This window comes from Lissotriton vulgaris, chromosome 12, assembly GCF_964263255.1.
Source record: "Lissotriton vulgaris chromosome 12, aLisVul1.2, whole genome shotgun sequence".
NCBI classification, from domain to species: domain Eukaryota; kingdom Metazoa; phylum Chordata; class Amphibia; order Caudata; family Salamandridae; genus Lissotriton; species Lissotriton vulgaris.
The window spans coordinates 777,712,727-777,735,400 of record NC_141700.1 but is presented as its reverse complement, the minus strand read 5'-3'; the positions used below and the strand labels follow the sequence as shown (position 1 = coordinate 777,735,400).

At 51.5% G+C, this 22,674-nt stretch overlaps 1 protein-coding gene and 1 pseudogene across 2 annotated transcripts in view; both read right to left on the bottom strand.

Moving 5' to 3' along the window:
• Positions 1–6,180: 6,180 nt before the first annotated feature.
• Positions 6,181–6,702, bottom strand: LOC147678681 (large ribosomal subunit protein eL32 pseudogene; annotated as a pseudogene).
• A 1,663-nt stretch (positions 6,703–8,365) lies between these two features.
• Positions 8,366–22,674, bottom strand: part of EPHB4 (EPH receptor B4) — a 94,628-nt gene continuing 80,319 nt past the window's right edge. Inside the window, exons 13-16 of one of the 2 annotated variants that reach the window (XM_086946137.1) lie at positions 21,979–22,128; positions 21,685–21,878; positions 13,658–13,813; positions 8,366–11,895 (exon numbers count right to left, since the gene is read on the bottom strand). In XM_086946137.1, the coding sequence (XP_086802263.1) occupies positions 11,790–11,895; positions 13,658–13,813; positions 21,685–21,878; positions 21,979–22,128 (606 nt within the window). In that variant the 3' untranslated portion in view covers positions 8,366–11,789. The remainder of the gene's footprint in view (positions 11,896–13,657; positions 13,814–21,684; positions 21,879–21,978; positions 22,129–22,674) is intronic. The other variant, XM_086946138.1, reaches the window with a different exon arrangement.

Sequence of the window (22,674 nt, the reverse complement as noted above, 5' to 3'; positions counted from 1 at the left end):
AGAAAATGTGATCTCATTTTAGCTTCTGGAGCACCTTTCATAACCTCTATGTGGTAGTCAGCAGTGGGCAGTCCTCGCGGCTCTGGGGAGCAGGTTTGGGCAGCCCTCATGGCTCTGGGGAGCAGGTTTGGGGGTCAGTCCTCGTGGCTCTGGGGAGCAGGTTTGGGGGTCAGTCCTCGTGGCTCTGGGGAGCAGGTTTGGGGGTTAGTCCTCCTGGCTCTGGGGAGCAGGTTTGGGGCACTCCTTGTGGCTCTGGGGAGCAGGTTTTGGGGTCAGTCCTCGTGGCTCTTGGTCGCAGGTTTGGGGCCGTCCTCGTGGTTCCGGGAGCAGGTTTGGGGCTCCGTCCTCGTGGCTCTGGGAAGCAGGTTTGGGGGTCAATCCTCGTGGCTTCTGGGGAGCAGGTTTGGGGGTCAGTCCCCGTGGCTTCTGGGGAGCAGGTTTGGGGCCGTCCTCATGGCTCTGGGGTGGTCCTCGTGGCTCTGGGGAGCAGGTTTGGGGGTCAGTCCTCGTGGCTCCAGGAGCAGGTTTGGAGGTCAGTCCTCGTGGCTCTGGGAGCAGGTTTGGGACTCCGTCCTCGTGGCTCTGGGAGCAGGTTTGGGACTCCGTCCTCGTGGCTCTGGGGAGCAGGTTTGAGGGTCAGTCCTCCTGGCTTCTGGGGAGCAGGTTTGGGGGTCAGTCCTCGTGGCTCCAGGGAGCAGGTTTGGGGGTCAGTCCTCGTGGCTCTGGGGAGCAGGTTTGAGGGTCAGTCCTCCTGGCTTCTGGGGAGCAGGTTTGGGGGTCAGTCCTCGTGGCTCTGGGGAGCAGGTTTGGGGGTCAGTCCTCGTGGCTCCAGGAAGCAGGTTTGGGGCAGTCCTCGTGGCTCTGGGGAGCAGGTTTGTGACAGTCCCCGTGGCTCTGGTGGGGAGGTTGGGGGCCGTCCTCGTGCCTCTGGGGAGCAGATTTGGGGCAGTCCTCGTTACTCCGGGAGCAGATTTGGGGTCAGTCCTCCTGGCTTTGGGGAGCAGGTTTAGGGCAGTCCTCGTTGCTCTGGGGAGTGGGTTTGGGGCCCTCCTCCTGTTCTGGGGATGAGGTCTGGGGCCGTCCTTGTTACGGGAAGCAGGTTTGGGGCCCTCGTCCTGACTCCGGGGGTGTCACTCCTTGACTGTCTGCTCCTCTGAGGCTCAGACCTGCCCCATCCCCTGTTTCTCCCTCTGCCCCCTTCTCCTTCCTTGCTGCCCCATGGCTGGCTCCCTCCCCGGAGCGGACAGGTTTGCCCGGCTCTGATCCTCTCCTGTTCTCTCCTTCCCTCCTCCTCACTTTCTTGTTGCCCCTCAAGCTGGCTGCCCCCCGCAGTCTCCGAGAGGCTTGCCTGTCTCAGCACTGCTTTCATCTCCTCACACCCCCACCTTGGGGGAAGAGGGACCCTCACAGCACCGGCCTTCCCGGATTTATCCCTAATCCCCCTCGCAGAGCCTTCGCCGTCCCCCCTTTTGTAGTTCGCGCCGCTCTTTCAACATGAAACACCTCCTTGGGCGCCCCCAAAGGTGCCCTACAGGTACGAGCGAAGCTTCCCTTCTTCACAAGACTAAGGGATCAGCCCCCCTCCCCTCCCCCGCCCTTTGATGCTCCCAGCTCGAGTGGTATAGTTATGTTACACGTATTTATAGCACATTCTGCTCTTACTGTGGCTTCTCGGCGCCACGTTCAGCACGGCGCTGGGAAAGGAACTCGTGTGATCTCTCGCTCCCTGGTTGGCACAGAGTGGGGGCACGTGCGGTCTTCCACACAGCACTCTGTGCTGTACACACCGTCCATCAACCCGTGGGGCTGCAGGAACCCTGCGCTGAAGCGGAAACCCGCTGAGCTGCCATGTGACCCGGTCTCATGTTTGAGACCTCCAGCCGGCCCTGGCATTACACAACAGAACTTTGCATGCTGGGATTTTTGCTCCTGTACGTACGAGGCTAAAAGCAAAACTACAAGTCCCAGAATGCAGAGGGCAGTGGCTGATGGGCCAAACATGCTTGATGGAGTTTTTTGGGCATCAGTGGCGTAAACCTCCTCAGAACAGGTGTGCCTTGAGCAGGCACCTGCGGGTGTTCAGAATGACATAGGCGGCAGGTGAACCGGACTGTGTCCTCCATGTGAGCACCGCTTGAACAGGTGTGCCCTTGAGCAGGCATCTGCGAGTGTTCAGACTGGCACAGGCAGCAGGTGAACCTGACTGTTCCCCAGGTGAGCACCGCTTGAGCAGGCGCCTGCGGGTGTTCAGACTGGCACAGGTAGCAGGTGAACCGGACTGTGTCCTCCAGGTGAGCACCGCTTGAGCAGGCGCCTGCGGGTGTTCAGACTGGCACAGGTAGCAGGTGAACCGGACTGTGTCCTCCAGGTGAGCACCGCTTGAGCAGGCGCCTGCGGGTGTTCAGACTGGCACAGGTAGCAGGTGAACCGGACTGTGTCCTCTAGGTGAGCACCCCTTGAGCAGGCGCCTGCGGGTGTTCAGACTGGCACAGGTAGCAGGTGAACCGGACTGTGTCCTCCAGGTGAGCACCGCTTGAGCAGGCGCCTGCGGGTGTTCAGACTGGCACAGGTAGCAGGTGAACCGGACTGTGTCCTCCAGGTGAGCACCCCTTGAGCAAGCGCCTTCGAGTGTTCAGACTGGCACAGGTAGCAGGTGAACCGGACTGTGTCCTCCAGGTGAGCACCACTTGAGCAAGCGCCTTCGGGTGTTCAGACTGGCACAGGTAGCAGGTGAACCAGACTGTGTCCTCCAGGTGAGCACCACTTGAGCAAGCGCCTGCGGGTGTTCAGACTGGCACAGGTAGCAGGTGAACCGGACTGTGTCCTCCAGGTGAGCACCGCTTGAGCAGGCGCCTGCGGGTGTTCAGACTGGCACAGGTAGCAGGTGAACCAGACTGTGTCCTCCAGGTGAGCACCACTTGAGCAAGCGCCTGCGGGTGTTCAGACTGGCACAGGTAGCAGGTGAACGGGACTGTGTTCCTCAGGTGAGCACCACTTGAGCAAGCGCCTGCGGGTGTTCAGACTGGCACAGGTAGCAGGTGAACCGGACTGTGTCCTCCAGGTGAGCACCGCTTGAGCAGGCGCCTGCGGGTGTTCAGACTGGCACAGGTAGCAGGTGAACCGGACTGTGTCCTCCAGGTGAGCACCACTTGAGCAAGCGCCTTCGGGTGTTCAGACTGGCACAGGTAGCAGGTGAACCGGACTGTGTCCTCCAGGTGAGCACCACTTGAGCAAGCGCCTTCGGGTGTTCAGACTGGCACAGGTAGCAGGTGAACCAGACTGTGTCCTCCAGGTGAGCACCACTTGAGCAAGCGCCTGCGGGTGTTCAGACTGGCACAGGTAGCAGGTGAACCGGACTGTGTCCTCCAGGTGAGCACCGCTTGAGCAGGCGCCTGCGGGTGTTCAGACTGGCACAGGTAGCAGGTGAACCAGACTGTGTCCTCCAGGTGAGCACCACTTGAGCAAGCGCCTGCGGGTGTTCAGACTGGCACAGGTAGCAGGTGAACGGGACTGTGTTCCTCAGGTGAGCACCACTTGAGCAAGCGCCTGCGGGTGTTCAGACTGGCACAGGTAGCAGGTGAACCGGACTGTGTCCTCCAGGTGAGCACCGCTTGAGCAGGCGCCTGCGGGTGTTCAGACTGGCACAGGCAGCAGGTGAACGGGACTGTGTCCTCCAGGTGAGCACCTCTGGTTGCAGGTCCACACCCTGGGGTCGAGATGTACCCGCTACGGAAGCTTTGAAGGACTAACGCAGGATGTCGGAGTTGGTCCTGGCCATGACGCAGTCAGGGGATGGACAGAGGCGGGGGCCAATCTTAAAGGTGAAACGTTGCAGAGACCTCCTGCCTTCCAAGATGGGCCCAGAATTGTTCTCAGAGGGTGTTTTTTAGGGTCTCAATGTCCTGGGGTTCCCGCCAGCTTCGCGGTCCTTTGTTCATTCAAACAGCCAGGTCTCGAGTCCTTTCCTGAATTCCCAGAGCGACCAGGCGGCCATGAGCTGCAGGGGAAGAGTTGTGGACAGATCTCAGGACACTTCTAGTTAGTTACATGTAGATTTATTGTAGGACACAGCTGAGCGCCACACCTCGCCAGCTGACCAGACATCAACTGACAAGAGTGGAACTCTCAAACAGTACAAGGTAGAATGCACACAGGTATTCAGGGAGGCTGCGGAGGTGGGAACACGAAGGAAGGACTAATGACCACAGGAGGCCATCTTGTGAGGATCACAAGTATACTACAGGAAGTTTGTGCGGGCAGGTCCAGGGAGGGCCCACCCTCCCTCCATCCATCCCCGTCTTCTCGCTTCCACGTTGGTGTGTGGCCTGCAAACCACACACCAACATTTAGTTACATCCAGTGGCGTAACGAAACTTGAGGGCAACCCCCTGCAAAGTACAGCCACCCTCTGCCTCCCCACCCCCTCCCAGACCCAGTCAAGAGTTTTCAGGCCAGGGGCCTGCCACCCATGCACAGTGCTGGAGGGGACCCCCTGGAGCTCACCCCGCACTGCGGGGGTTAATGTTATGCCACTGATTACATCATTCATTCACTCTCTAAATTCCAGACCCCCAGACCCCAGCTCAGTGGAGAAGTGTGGCTCAATGGTTAGAGCGGCAGACCCTGATGCAGAGGTCTAGCCCAGGACCAGGGTTCAATTCCCCGCCTCGGCGGGTCTTGGGCTCAAAAATTCCATGGACCTGATAATTCTCACCTCGGTGCCTATTCCAATCAGGGAGTCTCACTCTGCAACTCTGGGCAATAGCTTGCTTAATCTCCACAACGGCCCCCACAACGCTAAGGATGCCTGGCCTCTACCTTGGGGGTGCCCAGGAGTGGACGCCTCACAGGGAAAGCCAGAATGGGTTCCACAGCGGTATTCGTACAAGTGCCTTGAGACCCTTGCGGGTGAGTAGTGCGCTATACAAGTATCAATTTACATTTACATTTACAGGGAACAGGGACACACAGGACAGGACACCAGTGATAATGCGGTACCTATGTCATCTGTCACCTTCAACCAAGACATGGGCCCGCTAGAGCAGGGGATGCAGGTGTTCTTATGACCTTAAGGTGCCTCCTGCAGGATGGCAGAGTGAATCTAGTGATCCTCTCGCCTCTCACTTGCACCAACCTGCAGATCAGAGGACTCACTTTAAAGCAACTCCTGCTCCCATGCCACCTCGAAGTGCCAGTCTTTCCCTGTAGTCGGTCTCTCAGCACTCGTGCACGGGTGGCGGCTTCCAGCACGCAAGGTTTCAGATTCTGACTGCCAACTGGTGTGAGTGTTTCAAGCTCAAACATTTCAACAACAGCTTAAAATATGCATTTCAGGCTCGTGGTCATCTCCTAACAGCCACTGTCAGTGTTTCAGGCTGGTGGTCTTTCAGTGACAGCCAGTGTACGTGTTTCAGGCTGGTGGTCTTTCAGTGACAGCCAGTGTACGTGTTTACGGTTTGCTGTCTTTGACTGACAGCCGGTGTATTTCAGGCTCATGGTCTTCGACTGACAGCCATGGTAAGTATTTCAGGCTTGTGTATGTATAAGGCATTTCTATAGTGCAAACCTAGCCGAAAGGCAGTGGAGGGCGGCACATGGTCAAAGACTGGCATAAAGTTAACAATTAAGAGGAGGCTGATGTGTGGATGGTTAATGCGTTGTAATGTTGTGGTCTTCAAAGAGGTGTGTCTTCAACTCTTCCCTAAATGAGAGCAGTATTGGGGCCCTCCTGATGTGTACAGGGATGTTGTTCCCAGATCTTGGGTCCATAAAGGGATAATGTCTGCTGTCTCTCTCTTTTTTTCTTCTTTCGCACTTTAGTCTGCAGTCTGATGGTGTCCTGGCTGCAGGTGGGCCGAGATCCACCAGAGATGGTGGGCTTTTCTGCAAGGTAAGCCGGGGTGCTGGTCGTGATGGCTCTGTCAGTGATGCAGCTGGTTTCAAAGATGGTTCGAGCCAGCATGGACTCCCATTAGGATGGGGGTGCGGTGATCCTATTTCTGTGAGCCCTGGATGGGACATGCTGCAGCCTGCCCTGTGGAGCACGGGAGGACATGGAGTGGGGCATTACCACCACACAGATTTGAGAGTACGAGGAATTAAACAGCTGTTCTGAAGTCTGTGGCCACTGACCTGCAGCTTGTGCAAGAATTCAGGCTCACAGATTTTAACAGATAGCTATTATGAGAGTTTCAGATCTTTTATGGGAGATTTTACAGTTTCTGACAGATAACAGCATCCGAGGAAGAGGAAACTAAACTCATTCTGCTTGCGCCACAATCTGGAGTTCGGATTCGTGGTATTGATGGCCAGCCTGGCGGCTCTCGCTACAAAGGTCTTGTATATTTTCGACAAACCCTTTGGGCATCCACTTCACAAAAGATCTTGTTACTCATCAAGAGCACTTCTGGTTCCTTCTACTGTGCGCCAGAAACACTGACCACATGCTTGATCTCTTCACTGCTGCCATAGCCAACAGCAGAAATAAGGATTTGGCCTTTAAACCTCCTAGATGCCCTATTATCAATTCCGGACCCAACCACGAGATGGCGGAATAATGCACAGCATAGTGAAACCAGAAAGATTCACGCGGCAAAACCTTGGTTTGTAGCTGTTTTGCTGGCTTCTCACGAAGTGATCAGACTGGTGATGAACTACCAACCTGGTTGTTTTCCTAAAAATCTTTGGTTTGAGAATGAGATTTCAGGGTAGCCATGATTACATTTTACACTTGTCTGCTCTCTCTGTAGGGAGGCCAGAGGAAGATCAGGAATGTGTTCCCTCTTAAAACAATTCTGGATCTCCTCGACTCAGAATTTGTATGTAGGAATTGCGGGCTTTTGGTTCTTCCATTTCTTGGTGTTTGCCAGCAGGCACTGAAGGGATGTCAGGTGCTCAGCCCATGACTCTCGGTCATATATGCACTCCAAGTTCTGGGTCTTTGGCATGCAGGCTGTGTGTAAGGATCTCAAACTTTAAGCCTTTGAATGCATGTGGTGTAAGGATTGTGGATGCCGCTCAGTGACGAGCGTCCAGTGTAGTGAGTGCAGGCTCATAGTTCTGATTGGAGGCCAGTGAATGGACCGCAGCCTCTCGGTCCGTTACTGACTGGCAGTGTTCACAAACCAGAGGAAAGGACAGCGGTATCCTGGGAGCTAACACCAAGAAGGCAGTCATCGACTTAAGACTCCAAGGCTTCAGCCGCCTGTCTTCACTCGTACACTTCTCTCTTTGGTGTAGAGTTTGAGTGACAAACTCTGCACTTATTAAGTTTACACAGCTACCTGGTGTGCAAGCCACCCCCAATGTGGTCCAAAATGGTGGATGGGTGGTTCAGCGAGCCTGAAGTCTACTCTTGAAAACCCCAGGTGGATTTGGAGATGATAACCAATGATGGTGAGTGACACATGCATGGCTCCCAGCAACAAATCAGAAATCAACTTGTACGAAGGAGCAGCTAAAAGGTAATCTGTGGCAAACTAGAGGCAAGTAAATGAAAGAATCAGCTAGGCTTTGAAGCGCTGCAGTCAGGGGTGGTCTGTCGAGATAGGTGGCAGAAGGGGGATATGATGGACAAAATACTCAAGCTATACTTCACAAGACAGAAGAGACTGAAAGGTCGGCCATCTTCAGAAGGTGCGCTGGAGGATACGCTACAGGAAGTGAAACAAAAATAGACAATTCCAGGCCCAACCAGTAGATGGCAGAATAATGCACAGCATGTGAATCCCAAAAAGATTCACGCAGCAAAACAATAATGATTTATGATTTAGTGTCTAACTCTGCTCAGGGGGGAAACACTTTGAGTAAGACATTGTTTTGTTGTGCAACCCAACAGCAGAAAAAAGAATCTGAGGATGTACGTAGAAGTGTTTTCGGGGCATACGTGACTTCACACAAGGAGGGACACAGCACCAAATAAAGAATCGACGACACCCAAACCTCGCGCCCCCCCCACCAAAAAAAAGCGAGAGAAGAGAGATTACAAAGATCAAGTTCAGGTCCAATTACTAGATGGTGGAATAGTGCTTAGCATGTGAATCCAGAAAAGAGTCAAGCTGAGAAAAACCTACTTCTTGAATTGTAAAATACTGAACAATTAACGCGGCGCTGCAATAGCGAGTGTTACTACTGCACAAGCCAATGGTACTCGTTTTTATCAACCTCGGGATTTCAAGCAATCGCCAGCAGATCACATGCAGCAGAGCCATACAGCAGGTTCACCACGCGATAAGATACCAATACCCTCCAAAGGTAAAAAGGGAAAGGTCTCCTGTACATGGCCTATTTCCAAGAAACACTGTTTTGTTTTCAAAATAAATTCAACCATTATTAGTATCTGACCATGAAATGAGTGAACGAAAAATCCAAAGACACAATCTTTATTTTATTAACAAATAATTTAATTAAAAAAGACATTTAAAAATATTACTAACGTTATGAACAATGTATATACAGAACCTTTTACAGGTTAGCTATTCTGGTAGCAGCCGCAGCATTTCATTGGCCGCAGGAAGTTTGTCAAGGTAGAAGCTTTGGCGCCAAAGGGTGCATAAGTCCTTTGTAAGGCACGGCCGCCATGTGCAAAGGGAGAGTGGATTGGCCGATAGGGGCTTCTGGCGAGATATAATGGGTTTCTATTAAAATCTACCTGAGATTCCTTCCTATGCTATGTTATTATTTTATTTTTGGGGTCAGGGTGAGGATCCTTGCTCCTCCCCCTATACACAGTGGTAAAATACCGCCAGTGCAGGACGCGAGCGTCCGACGCCAAGACACGTATCCAGGCACGTGCCAGGAAATGGAGGTGTCTGATTGGTCATTGCCTAAAAGGTGCCTGATTGGTCATAGTCTACACATTGATGGGTACGGTGACAGGAGGGACGCCCTACGCGACTGTACTGCCCCTCCACCCTTGACCTTTCACCTCAGCACATTTCTGGATGTCCCCCAAAATTACTCTCCTCGTCTCCCAAATGGATTGTGTCCTGACAATTAGGCGTTGTTTGTTCAGTGCTGTTACTAGGGCCTGGACTTCCGGTCCTTTTCCTGTTATTTCCTGCCAACCTCCTCCTCCGCGCCCCTTTAAACTGACCCACCTGGGCGTGGGGGAGACTGGGAAGGAAGGGAGGGGGCCCTCCTGAGAGCAAGAAATGTCTCAAACAGGACAAAGCGCACATTCAATGGCTGTTTCTGTGTATGTGTGAGTGGACAGGAGTTGTGTGTGTTTGAGAAGGAGCGTGTCTGTGTGCGATGCTTGTACGAATGTGGGTTCAGTGTATGCACTTGTTCATGTGTGTATGTATGGGCGACAGGCTATGGCAGAGTGAGTATCTAACAGAAATTGTATGTATTAAAGTATACATGTCTTGTTAAAGAAAACATGTGTAAATGACAGCACATATATGAGCGGTGTTTGTGTGTGTTTGAGATCGTCACATACATGTATGCTGGAAATTATGCATGGCCGAGCACATGTATGTGCGGATTAAGTTTGCATGGTTAGTATGAGTGTGTGTCCGAGTAGGTGGAGGGAGGGAAGATTCCCTAATTTTTGTAGGTGAAAAAGAACTTTTCTAAAAGATATCTTTCCTCGCCCAGTAAATGTGTTATAAGCCAATCAATATGTCCACAAAAAGAGTCTGCACCACAAAAGGAATGCACATAGCAATGGCGAGGAATTCACAACTCAAATGAGGTGCAGCCAAACACAAGGAAACAACCAATCTAAAAGGATGCTACATTTCTGTAAGTGCTAATAAAATTACACGGTGCAGTTGGAATTTACTAATGAAATTCCAATGGCAACAAGTAAGTAAACAGAAATGACCAATCAAATGGCTGGACATAGGCAGGTAGGCATGGAACTGGCAAATCAAATTGTTACTAAATCACACATAACCGGTAACATGCACATAAGTGTGATAATCACCAATTAGACATCCCTGAAATAGGGAGGTTAGCAACAACAACGTTTTGGTTGGTAAAAGGCAGGAGAGTTGCCAATGATGGGCAACAAAGCACGGAATTCACTAGTCAGACAAGTAGAGGACAAGAACCCAGTTGGCCAAACACGTTATTTTGAGGTAGTATAACTTTACCAGCCAATTAAAATAAGCATGTGTTAAGTTCACATCAACCAATCACTAGCAAGCAGGAAAATGTCTCACGTTTGCTGTACTGTTTTTATACCCACCCCCCACGCCCCTGTACATGCCCAACCTCAGTTTAAGAATGACACTGAACATCCAAGAGGATTTTTGAGCTTTCTCTTCAATTGAAGATTGCCCCCTGAATTGTTCACGTTCCTGCAAGGCTTTGTGCAATTAATAAACATTAAAGGCTGGGCAATGATGCACAAAATGGCCGCCGCTCATAAAATGGCAACCACTGACAAAATGGCAGCCATTCATTAAATGGAAGTAACTTGTAACTTAAAATGACAGACGCTCAGAAAATAGCACCAGAGACTTTGGGAGCACTTCCTCAAAGGGGAAAAAAGACAATAAGGTGGGATTTAGGCGTTAATGGATTCCATGTGTGTAAGGGCATGCAGGTAAAGTTTTGCGTCATGGAGATTTTCGATTTCAGTGTGCATCATGGGGCTGAATATGTACTGGATACAAGTCTGGCCAGCATTTTCACAATTTTGTCCCTGTAAAATGCACTTTTTTTTGGTAATAGACAGCAGCCTCAGCATAGGTCTAGGTCGCCAACATGGCCTCCACTCTGTCCTGAACGCTGGCCACTACCAGATGCAGACAAGAAAATGCGTTGCCAAGAGCTTCAAAATACATTGTCCGTCTTATGTGGAGAAATCATGAGAAATATGTCCTCACTCTACTTGCTGCATCCGCCGTCTGTTCCGAATGCTGAAACAACAGCGGCATTGTCAGTGGGGTCGAGGCAAAAAAGATCTGAATAACCATCTCAGGGCCTCCCCTCTAAAAAGACTTTAGGTTTGCACATAATTTAGTTCATGGAAAGGCAGAGAGCCTTCAATATGAAGGTGCTCCTCCTACTGTTATGACGTAACCTTGGCGGCACTGTTGTGACATCACAGCTGCTTCCTTAGACCGCGATGGCACAAGAAGCCAACTTTCTTTGTTTCTTTGGCATTAGGGATGAAGGCGAGGGCTTAGCATTTCTCTCCTCGCCAGAAGCAGAACCTTCGGATGAGACTGTCCCATCAAAGGGTCACAAGGCTTTCCTAAGTGAAGCACTCAGACAGGAGGTGCTTTTTTCCTGTTTGCCTGCAGGAGGTGCTGTGCCATCCCTTCAAATCCAGTTGTGCACTCTTCCTTGTATTTCACTGGAGTACCGGGCCTCGCCAGGCATGGCTGCAGGTTTAGGTGAGGGTAAGCTTCGAGTTCAGTATGGGACAACTAGATGCTCCAAACAGGATGTCCCGGTGATGGTGGTGTGCCCAGGAACTCTCCGGAGGTTAACGAGCGCCTGAGGTGGGCGTTCCATTCCTGGGCGACGTTACAGTTGCGTACGAAGATTCTGAGGAAGAGGTGGGGCCATAAAGTCATGCAACTTCCTTCCATTGCAAAGGAACTTCCAAAGGCCCTTACTTTCCCAAGATGCCCCGTAGCTGCTTGCATGGCGTCTTTAGCTGCCCAGTCTGGTGCGTGACCCGGTATCCATCCTCTATCCTGTTCTGCCCTCGAAACCCACTTCGCCCCAGCAGCCAGGACTGTGGATGTTCTGCTTTTCAGAGCAGGGTCTGGTCTAAGGCACAGTCATGTGACTTGAAAACAGGTTTCTGCTTGCCCAGGGTCGGCGAGTCAGTATCGCACAGAGGTGGGTTTGGTTTGTGCCCTCATGTTCTGCACACTTGAAATAATCTTCTTCTGGTGGCCGGCCAACGTCACCCCAACTCGGAGCAAGTCCCTGCACAGGAGAGAGAGAGAGAGATAATGAGTTGGCTAATGCTTGGGCTACTTGGCCTTCAGCAACACACACTACAGTTCTCAAAATGGCCTGCTGCAAAACCTTCTCTTGTGCACACCAGCCGGCATCTGCTTGTCTGCAGAGATCCGGACCCAGCCTGTGTCATGGCACCTTTTTCTCCACATGCGACCGTAAAACATAAGATGGCGCAACAGTGAACTCTCTGGTAGGGAAGCAGACTGCAGGGCCACTCTGTACCTTTGCTGCTTGCATACTTCAAGTGGCCACTAGGTGTCACTGCTGACCAGATATCCTGCACCAGTGCCTGAGCGAATGCCATAATGCGCCTGGACACTGGGTCTCCATGGTGCACTGTGTCTATACCCACCCTACACACCCCCATTCACTAGCCCCCACAAGCTGAGACTATTTATACGGAGCGACATAACACAACATGAGACCTAGGGTCTAATCTCCCCTCCTGCTCTGACTCTGACCCTCTATGTGGCCTACAAAATGTCTAAGTGGCCCCAGAACCTGACAGTAGGCTCATCTGTGCCCATGACTCTCTCTCTGACCTTAGTAACAAAGACCCTGTGCCTCGGTTTAATCCCAGCTCTGCTACGCCCTCTATGTGACCTTCAGCAAACCCTCTAGCATCCGGAGCCGAGTTGTGACAGCTGCACATGGTTTGAAGAGAGGATTCAGAAGGACAACAGGAATCGAATCAGAAGAAAAAGAGCGAGGAGAGAGAGAAGCAGGCAAAAGAGAGAGGGGGAGAGAGTGTGACGCAGACAGGAGGGTGAGGGGGTCAAGAGTGTGCAAGGACGCCAGAGAAGAGACTGCAGGGACTGCACTGCCCTGGTAAGAGGTACAAAGGCGCAGAATGGATGGAGGCGTGTGGCGAGGGAGAGCTGCTGAGGAGAGAGTGAAGGCAGAATATGAACGGAGGGATGGAGCCACGAACAAGGACGTGAAAAGACCGGGAAGAAGGGAACAGGAAAGCCAGTGGGCAAGGAGGGAGGTATCAGGTGAAGAGACTGAAGGACCGAGGACAGATTGGAGGAGAGGAGAGGCAGAGGAAGAAGGAGAGATGGAGGTGAGGGGAGAGGAGAGTGATTGTAAACAAAGAAACAGAGAAAGCGAGGGAAAGAACAAATGAGAGGCACCGCTGAGACAGAGTATTAGAGGGCAAGTAAGAAAGAGAACAGATAGAGAAACAAAGGGCTGAAATGGCCGCACTCCACACCCTGAGCTGTGAATGCCAGAACATATTAATTCTAGTTTTCCCTCCAATCAATGAAAATGAAACTAGGGGTTCACAGTCCCTCTTGAATCTTTTTTGTGTTGGTTTCAACCAGCATTTAAATGTTCTAAAATTCAACTACTAGTGCATCGTTTAAAAACACTAATGTTCTTGCCCTCAGCAGCTGTAGAGAGAAAAACACAGGCCAAGTGAGAGAAACATAGGAAAGCAAGAGATAGAGACACAACAAGCAAAAAGCAAGAGAGAGTCTGGAAACAGCGACAGGAAATTCAAGGAAACAGCAACAACAGAAAGCACCGGTAGACGAGATGCTAAGTTAAAGGTCTCCGGACTCTACCGGCAGTTCTACGCGGGGCAGTGCCAGCTAAGTGTCAGGTACCTCCCTGCATCCTCGTGTTTGTGATTGGGGAAGGCTTGGAGTTCTGGACTGGGTTGTGGCAGCAAATCAAGAGATGGATGAGGTGCAGGGGCAATACGGCTGCCATAGTTACTCACTCAGTGGATATTTGGCTGACCAACTCGAAGGAGCTGAAACCCGCGTTGGCAAAGTTTTCCTCGTACCGCCCCATCTTGATGGCCCGCAACCACTCGCCCACTGAGCCGAAGGTGGAATAGTGAGGGAGGCGCTGGTCCAGGAGGGGGTGGGAAGGTCTGCAGGGAAGGAGAGAGGGAGCCAAGAGTTACACACACAGACAGAGGAGGTGGAAGCAACACAATGGTGTCAGAAGTGGGATCAGTGGGGAGAACTCTAGAACAGCAAAAGTAGAAGACACCAAGAGAGATCTGAGGAAAAGAGAGAATAATCAAACATAGATTGAACTGGAGTGACGTCACACAGCCTTTCGAAATGATAGCACAATTATTAACCGCTTGGATCATTCTTGGTTTCACCATGATAAGCCAATGGTCCAAGTCGGGTCTTGTTTCTGATGCAACCATTTGTACACTATTCCACTTGAAAATGTGATCAAATATGGCTTTCCGTGGTGTTTCACAACCTTTGAGGCCACTTTTGGTTGGAGACCTGAAGCACAAGGAGGTTAAGAGGTGTGCCAAAGGTTCCATGAAAAGTCACTATGTAAGGCGTACAAGGGCTGGGTGCTAGTCCCCCCCTCCCCCTTCCCCCCCGGCTCTATGAGAAGGTTCTGGAGCCTTCGAGAGGAATCTATAACTACACCCTAGCTGTAGATTTGAAAAATAACAAAAGTGTACACTTTGTTGAAATTTTAGAAACAGCAGAAGGAGCACAGACTTTTCAAAAACATGCACACGGTACATAGTTGGCAGCGTGGACCCTGTCTTGGCACATTTTGCAGTCTAACCGTGGCACTTTGAAGAAAAGCCCAACATGTTTTCACTGCACCCTACCACTGCACATGCACTATTACGGACAAAACAGACATGAAAAACACACACACACACAAATCAGTAGCTCACAAAAAACATTTTTGGGAGACGAAGAAGGTCCTGACCATTGAACCTGATGCAACAAAAACTGACCAAAAATTGGTGACAACCACTATGGGCGGGTTGCACGGGAGAAGGTAGCTCCGAGGGTCTTCAGACACGACAGAAGGAGAAATCGGAGCACTTGACAGTTATAGCAGTAGGAAAATTAAATATTATAAAAATTGTAGTTTTTAATTTTTTTTGTAAAATGGCAGGTAAAGGGAAAAAAGACCAAACGTGAAGTGGATGGAGACGGTGGAATCACAGAGAGGAAATAGGCTGAAGTGAAACCCGGGACCTACTTGCCTACAATGAAACTGGGAAAAAACAGGGCTTGCTTCAGGGACACTTGCTATCTGTAGAGAGGCCTCCCCTGAGCTCCAGGGGAGGTGGAAAGACACACCCTGCAGCCAATAGAAAAACAATGCATGTAGGTATGCATGTTTATGTATGCATGCATGTAGGTATGTGTGTATGTATGCATGGAAAGCCTAGGTTCTCTCTTTGATAGAAGGTAGGGTGCACGGGGGGGCACTGCAGTGAGAGAGACAGTAATACAAGGGTAGGGTGTAACAGAGACCCTTGGAGTAGGAGAGACAGTGATAGAAAGGTAGGGTGTAAGGGGAGAACCTCGTAGCGGGAGGGATAGTAATAAAGGTAGGTTGCATGGGGAGACCCTCGGAGTGGGGGAGACGGTGATACAGGGTAGTGTGTAAGGGGAGACCCTCGCAGCGGGAGGGATGGTGACAGAAGGCGAGCAGAGTTTTAATAAGCCCATGATGCAGGCTGAGCTCACAGACAGCTGCATCCTATCAAAGGCTGCTCACAAACAGCCATGGCGAGGAATGTGTGAGTCCCATGGGAGGGCAGGCGGTGGTAAGGGGGCAGTGAGGGCAGACATGACACAGTGTCCTGGACCTCAGGTCTGCAACTAATCTCTTCTTTGCAGGCTCTGCTCCCTTCTGTGGCTGTGCCGTGCTGTGAGGGCAGCGGGAGGCACTGGGAAGGCCTGGCTGTCCTAACCTGCCCTTGGATACAACATTTAGATAAACCTATGGGACTCTGCTCCATCGTGCCACACACTGACATGCTCCCTACTCGCGCCACCTAACGGTCTGATGCCCTACTCGCGCCACCTAACAGTCTGATACCTGGCTACAGAACCAAGCATGGGGTCCAACTCCAGCCTCATGCATGAGGCTCCACTCCAGCCTTGAGCACGAGACTCAGCTCCAGCCTCGAGTACAAGGATCGACTCCAGCCTTGAGTACAAGGATCGACTCCAGCCTCGAGTACAAGGATCGACTCCACCTTTGAGTACAAGGATCGACTTCACCTTTGAGTACAAGGATCGACTCCACCCTCGAGTACAAGGATCGACTCCACCCTCGAGTACAAGGATCGACTCTAGCCTCGAGTACAAGGATCGACTCCAGTCTCGAGTACAAGGATCGACTCCAGCCTCGAGTATAAGGATCGACTCCAGCCTCGAGTACAAGCATCGACTCCAGCCTCGAGTACAAGGATCGACTCCACCTTTGAGTACAAGGATCGACTCCACCTTTGAGTACAAGGATCGACTCCACCTTTGAGTACAAGGATCGACTCCAGCCTCGAGCACAAGGATCGACTCCAGCCTCGAGTACAAGGATTGACTCCAGCCTCGAGTACAAAGGTCGACTCCCTCGACTATGAGGCTAAATTCCATCCCCGAGCATGAGGCTTGACTCCAGCCCTGAGCACGCGACTCTACTCCAGCCTGGAGTACAAGGATTGAGTCTTGAGTAGGAAATCCCATCCCAAAGCATGAGTCTTGACTCCAGCCATAAGCTTGAGGCCCAACTCCAGCCTCAAGCATAAGGTCTGACTCCAGCCTTGAGCACGAAACTGGACTCCAGCCTCGAGTACGAAGATAGACTCCAGTCCCAAGTAAGAGGCTCAACTCCAGTGCAGAGGACAATGCTCAACTCTAGCCCTAAGCTTGAAGCCTAACACCAGCTCTGAGCATGATTCTTGATTCCAGCCTCGAGTACAAGGATCGACTCCAGCCTCAAGTACAAGGATTGACTCCAGCTACGAGTACAAGGATTAACTCCATTCTCGAATACAAGGATTGACATCAGCCCTGAGCTCGATGCCCAACTCCAGTTCCGAACATGAGGCTCCACTCCAGCCTTGAGCACGAGACTCAACACCAGCCTCGAGTACAAGGATTGACTTCAGCATTGAGTACGAGGATCAACGCTATCCTCGAGTACAAGGATCGACTCCAGCTTTGAGCATCAGGCTGGATTGCAGCCCGTAGCATGATGACCGACTCCAACTTCGAGCATGAGGTCCAACTCCACCCCAGAGCATGAGGCTCGACTCCAGCCACGAGTACGATGCTCGACTCCAACCCAAAGCACAAGGCCCAACTCCAAACGACACACGAGGCCCACCTCCAGCTCCGACGAGGCCTCACTCCACTCCTGAATATTTAGAACAATTCCTACCTGCCCCTAAGGCCCAACTTCATCTCTTTGCAAAAATCGCAACTTCATTCTGGAGCACGAGGCACTACTCCAGCCAGAAATAAGTTGCACAAGTGCAGCATAAAAACACCTAGGCAACCCCTGCAGGAGGTAGATGGATTAACAGACATCATGCGACATGATGCCGGCAGCAAATACAGGACACGAAGCCCGAGCAGAGGTAAGAGCGCCTCGAATGAACACAAGTAGCGCGTGGCGCTGTGTGCAGTGCAGCTGAATGGTGAGAATGCGACCATTGCCAGAGCATCCCAGGACAATGACCGGGAATACCAGGCACAACTGATGAGGGCTCTGTGCCCGGCCTTGCACCGGCTGCTCCGCTTTAGAAGTGCCTTGGCTTCAAGGCGCGTGTTTCCTCACTGGCTGAGAAAAGCATGGGTGGACCCCAATGGATTCCAAAGATTTCAGGCTCTGACCAGAAGCTCAAGGGGGGGGTTAGACTGGTAAAGAGTCCTGTGAGCCAACAGGCACGGGGTCTAACCTCAACGGAGCCGCGTGTGTGAGAGCGGGCCCCTTCGCCACCTCCTGGTGTCTCAGTTCCCTCCCTGCCTGAAAGGAGAGCTCTCATGAAGGGATGAAAGTGGGATATTTACATTCCCGCGTATTTCCTGCCACACTAAAGGGATTGGACACGCCGTCCCCGTCCCTTGGACACGGATCCGCCTGGCCGCGCTCATGTGCCACCCTCAGCGGGCACGGTGCCAGCGCCGCTCGCACGTCCACTGATCCGGCTCCAGACACTCAAGGCCGCGGCTCTGACAGGCGCTTCCCTCCGCCGCTGCAGCCTCCCTTCCTGTCCGCCATCTTCGTGAACTGCGACCTCCAAGCAAGGAGCCCGCCAGACTGGAGCCCCGTCCTGGGGGGCGCTGGCCTGGAAGAGGGAGCCCCGAAGAGCCTGGGAGCAGGGCACCGCGCCCTGTGGGACCCCCAGACGGAAAGAGATGGGAGCAGTGTGCCGAGCCCTGTGGGACCCCCAGTTTGAAAGAGATGGGGAGCAGCGTGCCGAGCCCCGTGGGTCCCCTAGACTGAAAGAAATGGGGCGCAGTGTACCGAGCCCCGTGGGACCCCCAGACTGAAAGAGATGGGGAGCAGCGTGCCAAGCCCCATGGGTCCCCCAGACTGAAAGAGATGGGGAGCAGTGTACCGAGTCCTGTGGGACCCCTAGACTGAAAGAGATGGGGAGCAGCGTGCCAAGCCCCATGGGTCCCCTAGACTGAAAGAGATGGGGCGCAGTGTACTGAGCCCTGTGGGGCCCCTAGTCTGAAAGAGATGGGAGCAGTGTGCCGAGCCCCGTAGGATGCCCACACTGAAAGAGATGGGGAGCAGTGTGGCGAGCCCCGTGGGATGCCCACACTGAAAGAGATGGGGAGCAGTGTGGCGAGCCCCGTAGGATGCCCACACTGAAAGAGATGGGGAGCAGTGTGGCGAGCCCCGTGGGACCCCTAGACTGAAAGAGATGGGGAGCAGTGTGGCGAGCCCCGTGGGACCCCTAGACTAAAAGAGAAGGGGTGCAGTGTGCTGAGCCCCATGGGACCCCTAGACTGAAAGAAATGGGGCGCAGTGTGCTGAGCCCTGTGGGGCCCCTAGGCTGAAAGAATTGGGGAGCCGTTTGGCGAGCCCCGTGGGACCCCCAGACTGAAAGAGTGGGAGAGCAGTGTGGTGATTCTTTTCCGGGCAGTGCTGACCTTGAAGAGGGGCCACCAGAGACTTTGTGAGAAGTATGTTGCTTGCCAGTAGAGGGTTCACGGTGCCTCAGCCAAGGGCGTCTATGGGTGTGCCTGAATGGCACGAAGCCCCCTTCTCGCCCAGGACAGTATCTGTGAGTCCCAGGGTGCCAGGGAGGCAACGTTCTTCAGCTGGGGTGGACGGTCTCCGACATAGACCAAGACACTTTCTAGCTCAGCCAGGTTGCTTTCGGGGCTGACCCGGTGCTGGAAATGCATAAGACACTACCCCCCCCCCCCCTCCCCCCTCCACAATCAGGGAGTGAGTATTTCCCCCCTGAGGTACAATATTTATTCTCCAAGGCACCAGACGCCCTGTTCTCAGTCTCCGCAATGAGTTTAAGGGCACATGGGAGCAACACAACAGTAGGGCTGGAAGTACGTCTCCGAGTGACTCAAGAGGCGTCCATTTTGAGTCGCATGTCTATGAGTAAGAGAGACTGTGGTAGGGCGAAATATGGTACTGAGAGACGATTATTTCAAACCCCAGAATGCACTGGGGTTGTCATTGTAAGCATGACTTGATGGGTGGGGCTACTGTTTTCGAGTGGGTGGTATCATATCGATTTGATTTTATGTACGTAAAAAAGCAACATAAAGTGAACCTTTCATCAATTTTTCGAAATCTAACATTTTATGTCAGTACCAATTTTTTTAACAAAAAAAAATAAAATCTATAATTCGGTAGATCCGATCTTATTGCCCAATATTAAAACTCCTATTTGGTATGGCGTTCACACACCTCGCATCTTCTACTACATATTAGAATCTTGGGTCTGGGCAACAAACGGCTTCATTCGTTATCCCAAACTGTTCGCTCATTCAGCATGGGGTGAGTGAGTGCATTATCCCATATTCCTTTGACATGTTGCTGGGAAAGGTTGGTCGGTGGCCCTTTATTGAACTGGGTCCTTCCAAACTGCAGTACAAGCATTAGTCATCCCACAAATTGAATACGGCAGCACCGCCCTCTGCGGACTCCCCCTAACTACAACCGCACCACTAAAAGCTTCTCTAAATGCTGCAGCGAGACTCATCACTGGGTCAAAAAAGCACTCCCACATTACCCCGGACTTGAAATCCCTGAATTGGCTGCCTTTTGAAGCCAGAATACATCTGAAAATCGCCTGCATGACTCACAAGGCGGTACACCTAAACTCACCCGGCTACCTTGCTCAGAAATTGACAATCTCTGGGGGAATTAGAAACACGAGAGGCACAAACAATCTTCTGCTGAAACCTCGAAGATTTCGGAAGGAAAAAACATACAAGCGCTCGTTCTCAGGAATGGCGCCTAGGATTTGGAACTCACTCCCTCCCGAAACCAGGCTTATCTCCTCCACTACACTCTTTAAAAAAGAAGTAAAAGCTATCCTCATGGCTAAATACACTTGAACTACTACGATCTGTACTACATGTTTGACCCCTTTACTACATGTTTGACCCCTTTACTTATTTGTTTGAGTTGTCTTATTACTCACATGATTGGCCTTGCAGTCACTTATTTGTACTATTTGTACTGTGTGATCTATTGATTTACTTGTCTGACTATGTTCCCTCATGTACCCTTCTATGTAAAGCGTTCTGATATCTGCGAAGATCTTGTTCGCGCTATATAAAACTTTTAAAATAAAATAAAATAAGTTCAATCTGAATCCAGCCAGCGACTTCCAACATGTTTATCTCGTACATGCAAATCTGTTGTACAAGAGGGCGCGTGACTGTCCACCAGGCCACGCTAATGGAGAACAAACTCAAAAAAGCTTTAAAAAAATTTAAATCCACCATCACCAAATTTTCTCAAACTTAACCCAATGCTCATATAGGGCTGGATTCACAGGAATTTCATTTGTTAACCTAAATTTCCTCTTTAATCCAGCGAAACACTGGAATTTGTTCCCCAGAAGATACCTCTTATTTCAGTAATGCTGTTCTATTTTATTCCTAAATTTCATTGAATCACTCCCATACTATAGGTTCAATGAAGCTGCCAGGTCCTCTGTAGATGTCTTTATTCCTCTTGGACTCAGGTTGTGGGGCAACCAGGGTATGTCTTTGGTACACACGGTCTGCCCTATAAAGAGCAGCACCGGGAGTAGTTAGCGGAGTTTTGCTACGCGGAACTCCGTGAAGTTACCCAAAAACTCTGCGGAGTTCCGCAGGTTGAGGAGTGCAGTGCGAACAGCGGTTCGCGCAGGTCTTTATGCCGTTCGGGTAGAAATTCTACACGAGCTGCAGCTCATTCTTGCAAACTTACTATATGCGAGCCCCAGTGGGAAAAAAAACTCTGCTGCACTCCGCGAGCTCCGTGGAGTGCAGAAAACTCTGCAAACAGAGCAGAGTTCACCGCCCAGGCCTAATAAAGAGCAGACCTCTAGGATCCACCATTCTAACGATAGGATTGACCAGGAATCCACCTGCTCTGCTACGCAGTGATACATATGTGGACCATACCTCCTACATCACAGCATTGGTCTCCAAATCACAATAAACGTTAAGCAGAATACCACGCCCTTCCAATATTCAACATATGCCACTAGACAACACTTCTTTCTACACAATAGCACTAAACCACAACCTGCCTGCATTATACTTAACAACCGAAGCATGGCGCTCTGTGCATACCTACATTTTCACATGTACACAACCAGGGAGGCACCTACAGGTACTGGTACTCAGAGGTTGGTACTGACACGTGCAGCTTGGAAGGTGCATGAGACAGAGTCACACACAGTCTCAAACACAGAGGCAGAGATGTGTACTGGCAGTGTAATTCTGACATAACCAGCTTTGTGGCAGTGTGCAAGCAGCTTACCCGCCATTGTCACGGCCCACCACTTTCAGGCTGGCTGGGTTGCGGATTAGCTTGTCCAGAGCATTGACAATCTGGGCAAAGCGCGGCCGGGCGTTGCGGTCCTTCTGCCAGCAGTCCAGCATGAGCTGGTGCAGTGAGGTGGGGCAGTCGGTGGGCGGAGGCAGTCGGTAGTCCTGTTCGATGGCATTTATCACCTGCACCAGGGGATAAGACCAAATAAGATTTATCAACAAACAAGACCTGGTGGATGGACTCTATGGTCAAGAGTATAAAGACAGCACATTGGACACCTACGTCTTGGTTCGACATGTCCCAGTAAGGCCTCTCGCCAAACGACATCACCTCCCACATGACGATGCCGTAGCTCCAGACATCACTAGCCGATGTGAACTTCCGGAATGCAATGGCTTCGGGCGCCGTCCACCGGATGGGAATTTTTCCACCCTGCACAAAGAAACAAAATGACAATTTGAAGGCACTGATGGTTAGATTTTTCCATGGCTTCACTATCTACTCAAACCAGTCCATGTGCCACTGGCTCCTCACATTCTCCATGCCCCAGGCTACTCAGTGTCCATGTTTCAAGCTCCACACACGGCCCAACTTGGTGTCCTAAATTCCTGCCAATGGCCAAGGCACTCACACAGTCTATGTGCAAAGGTTTCACCATGTCTGCCAAGTACCCCAAGCTTCTAAGGCTGTCTGTTCACGCACAGGACCCAAGCCACTTACATCGTTTGTTTACGTCCTCAAGCTCTTCACATGCACCACAGACTCCTGAAGTTGTCAGTCCAAGCACCCCAAGCTATTGGCACCGCGGGTCTGTGTGCCCCAAGAACACTTGCAGTGTATATTTGTGGATGTACATGACCCTCTAAACCATACGCTCCTCAAACATTTGTTCCACATTATACAAAGCCTGTCACTCTCGGGTCGGTGGAACTAAGTACATCACATCAAGCTTCTCACAAAGTCAGTGCCCCCAAAGAT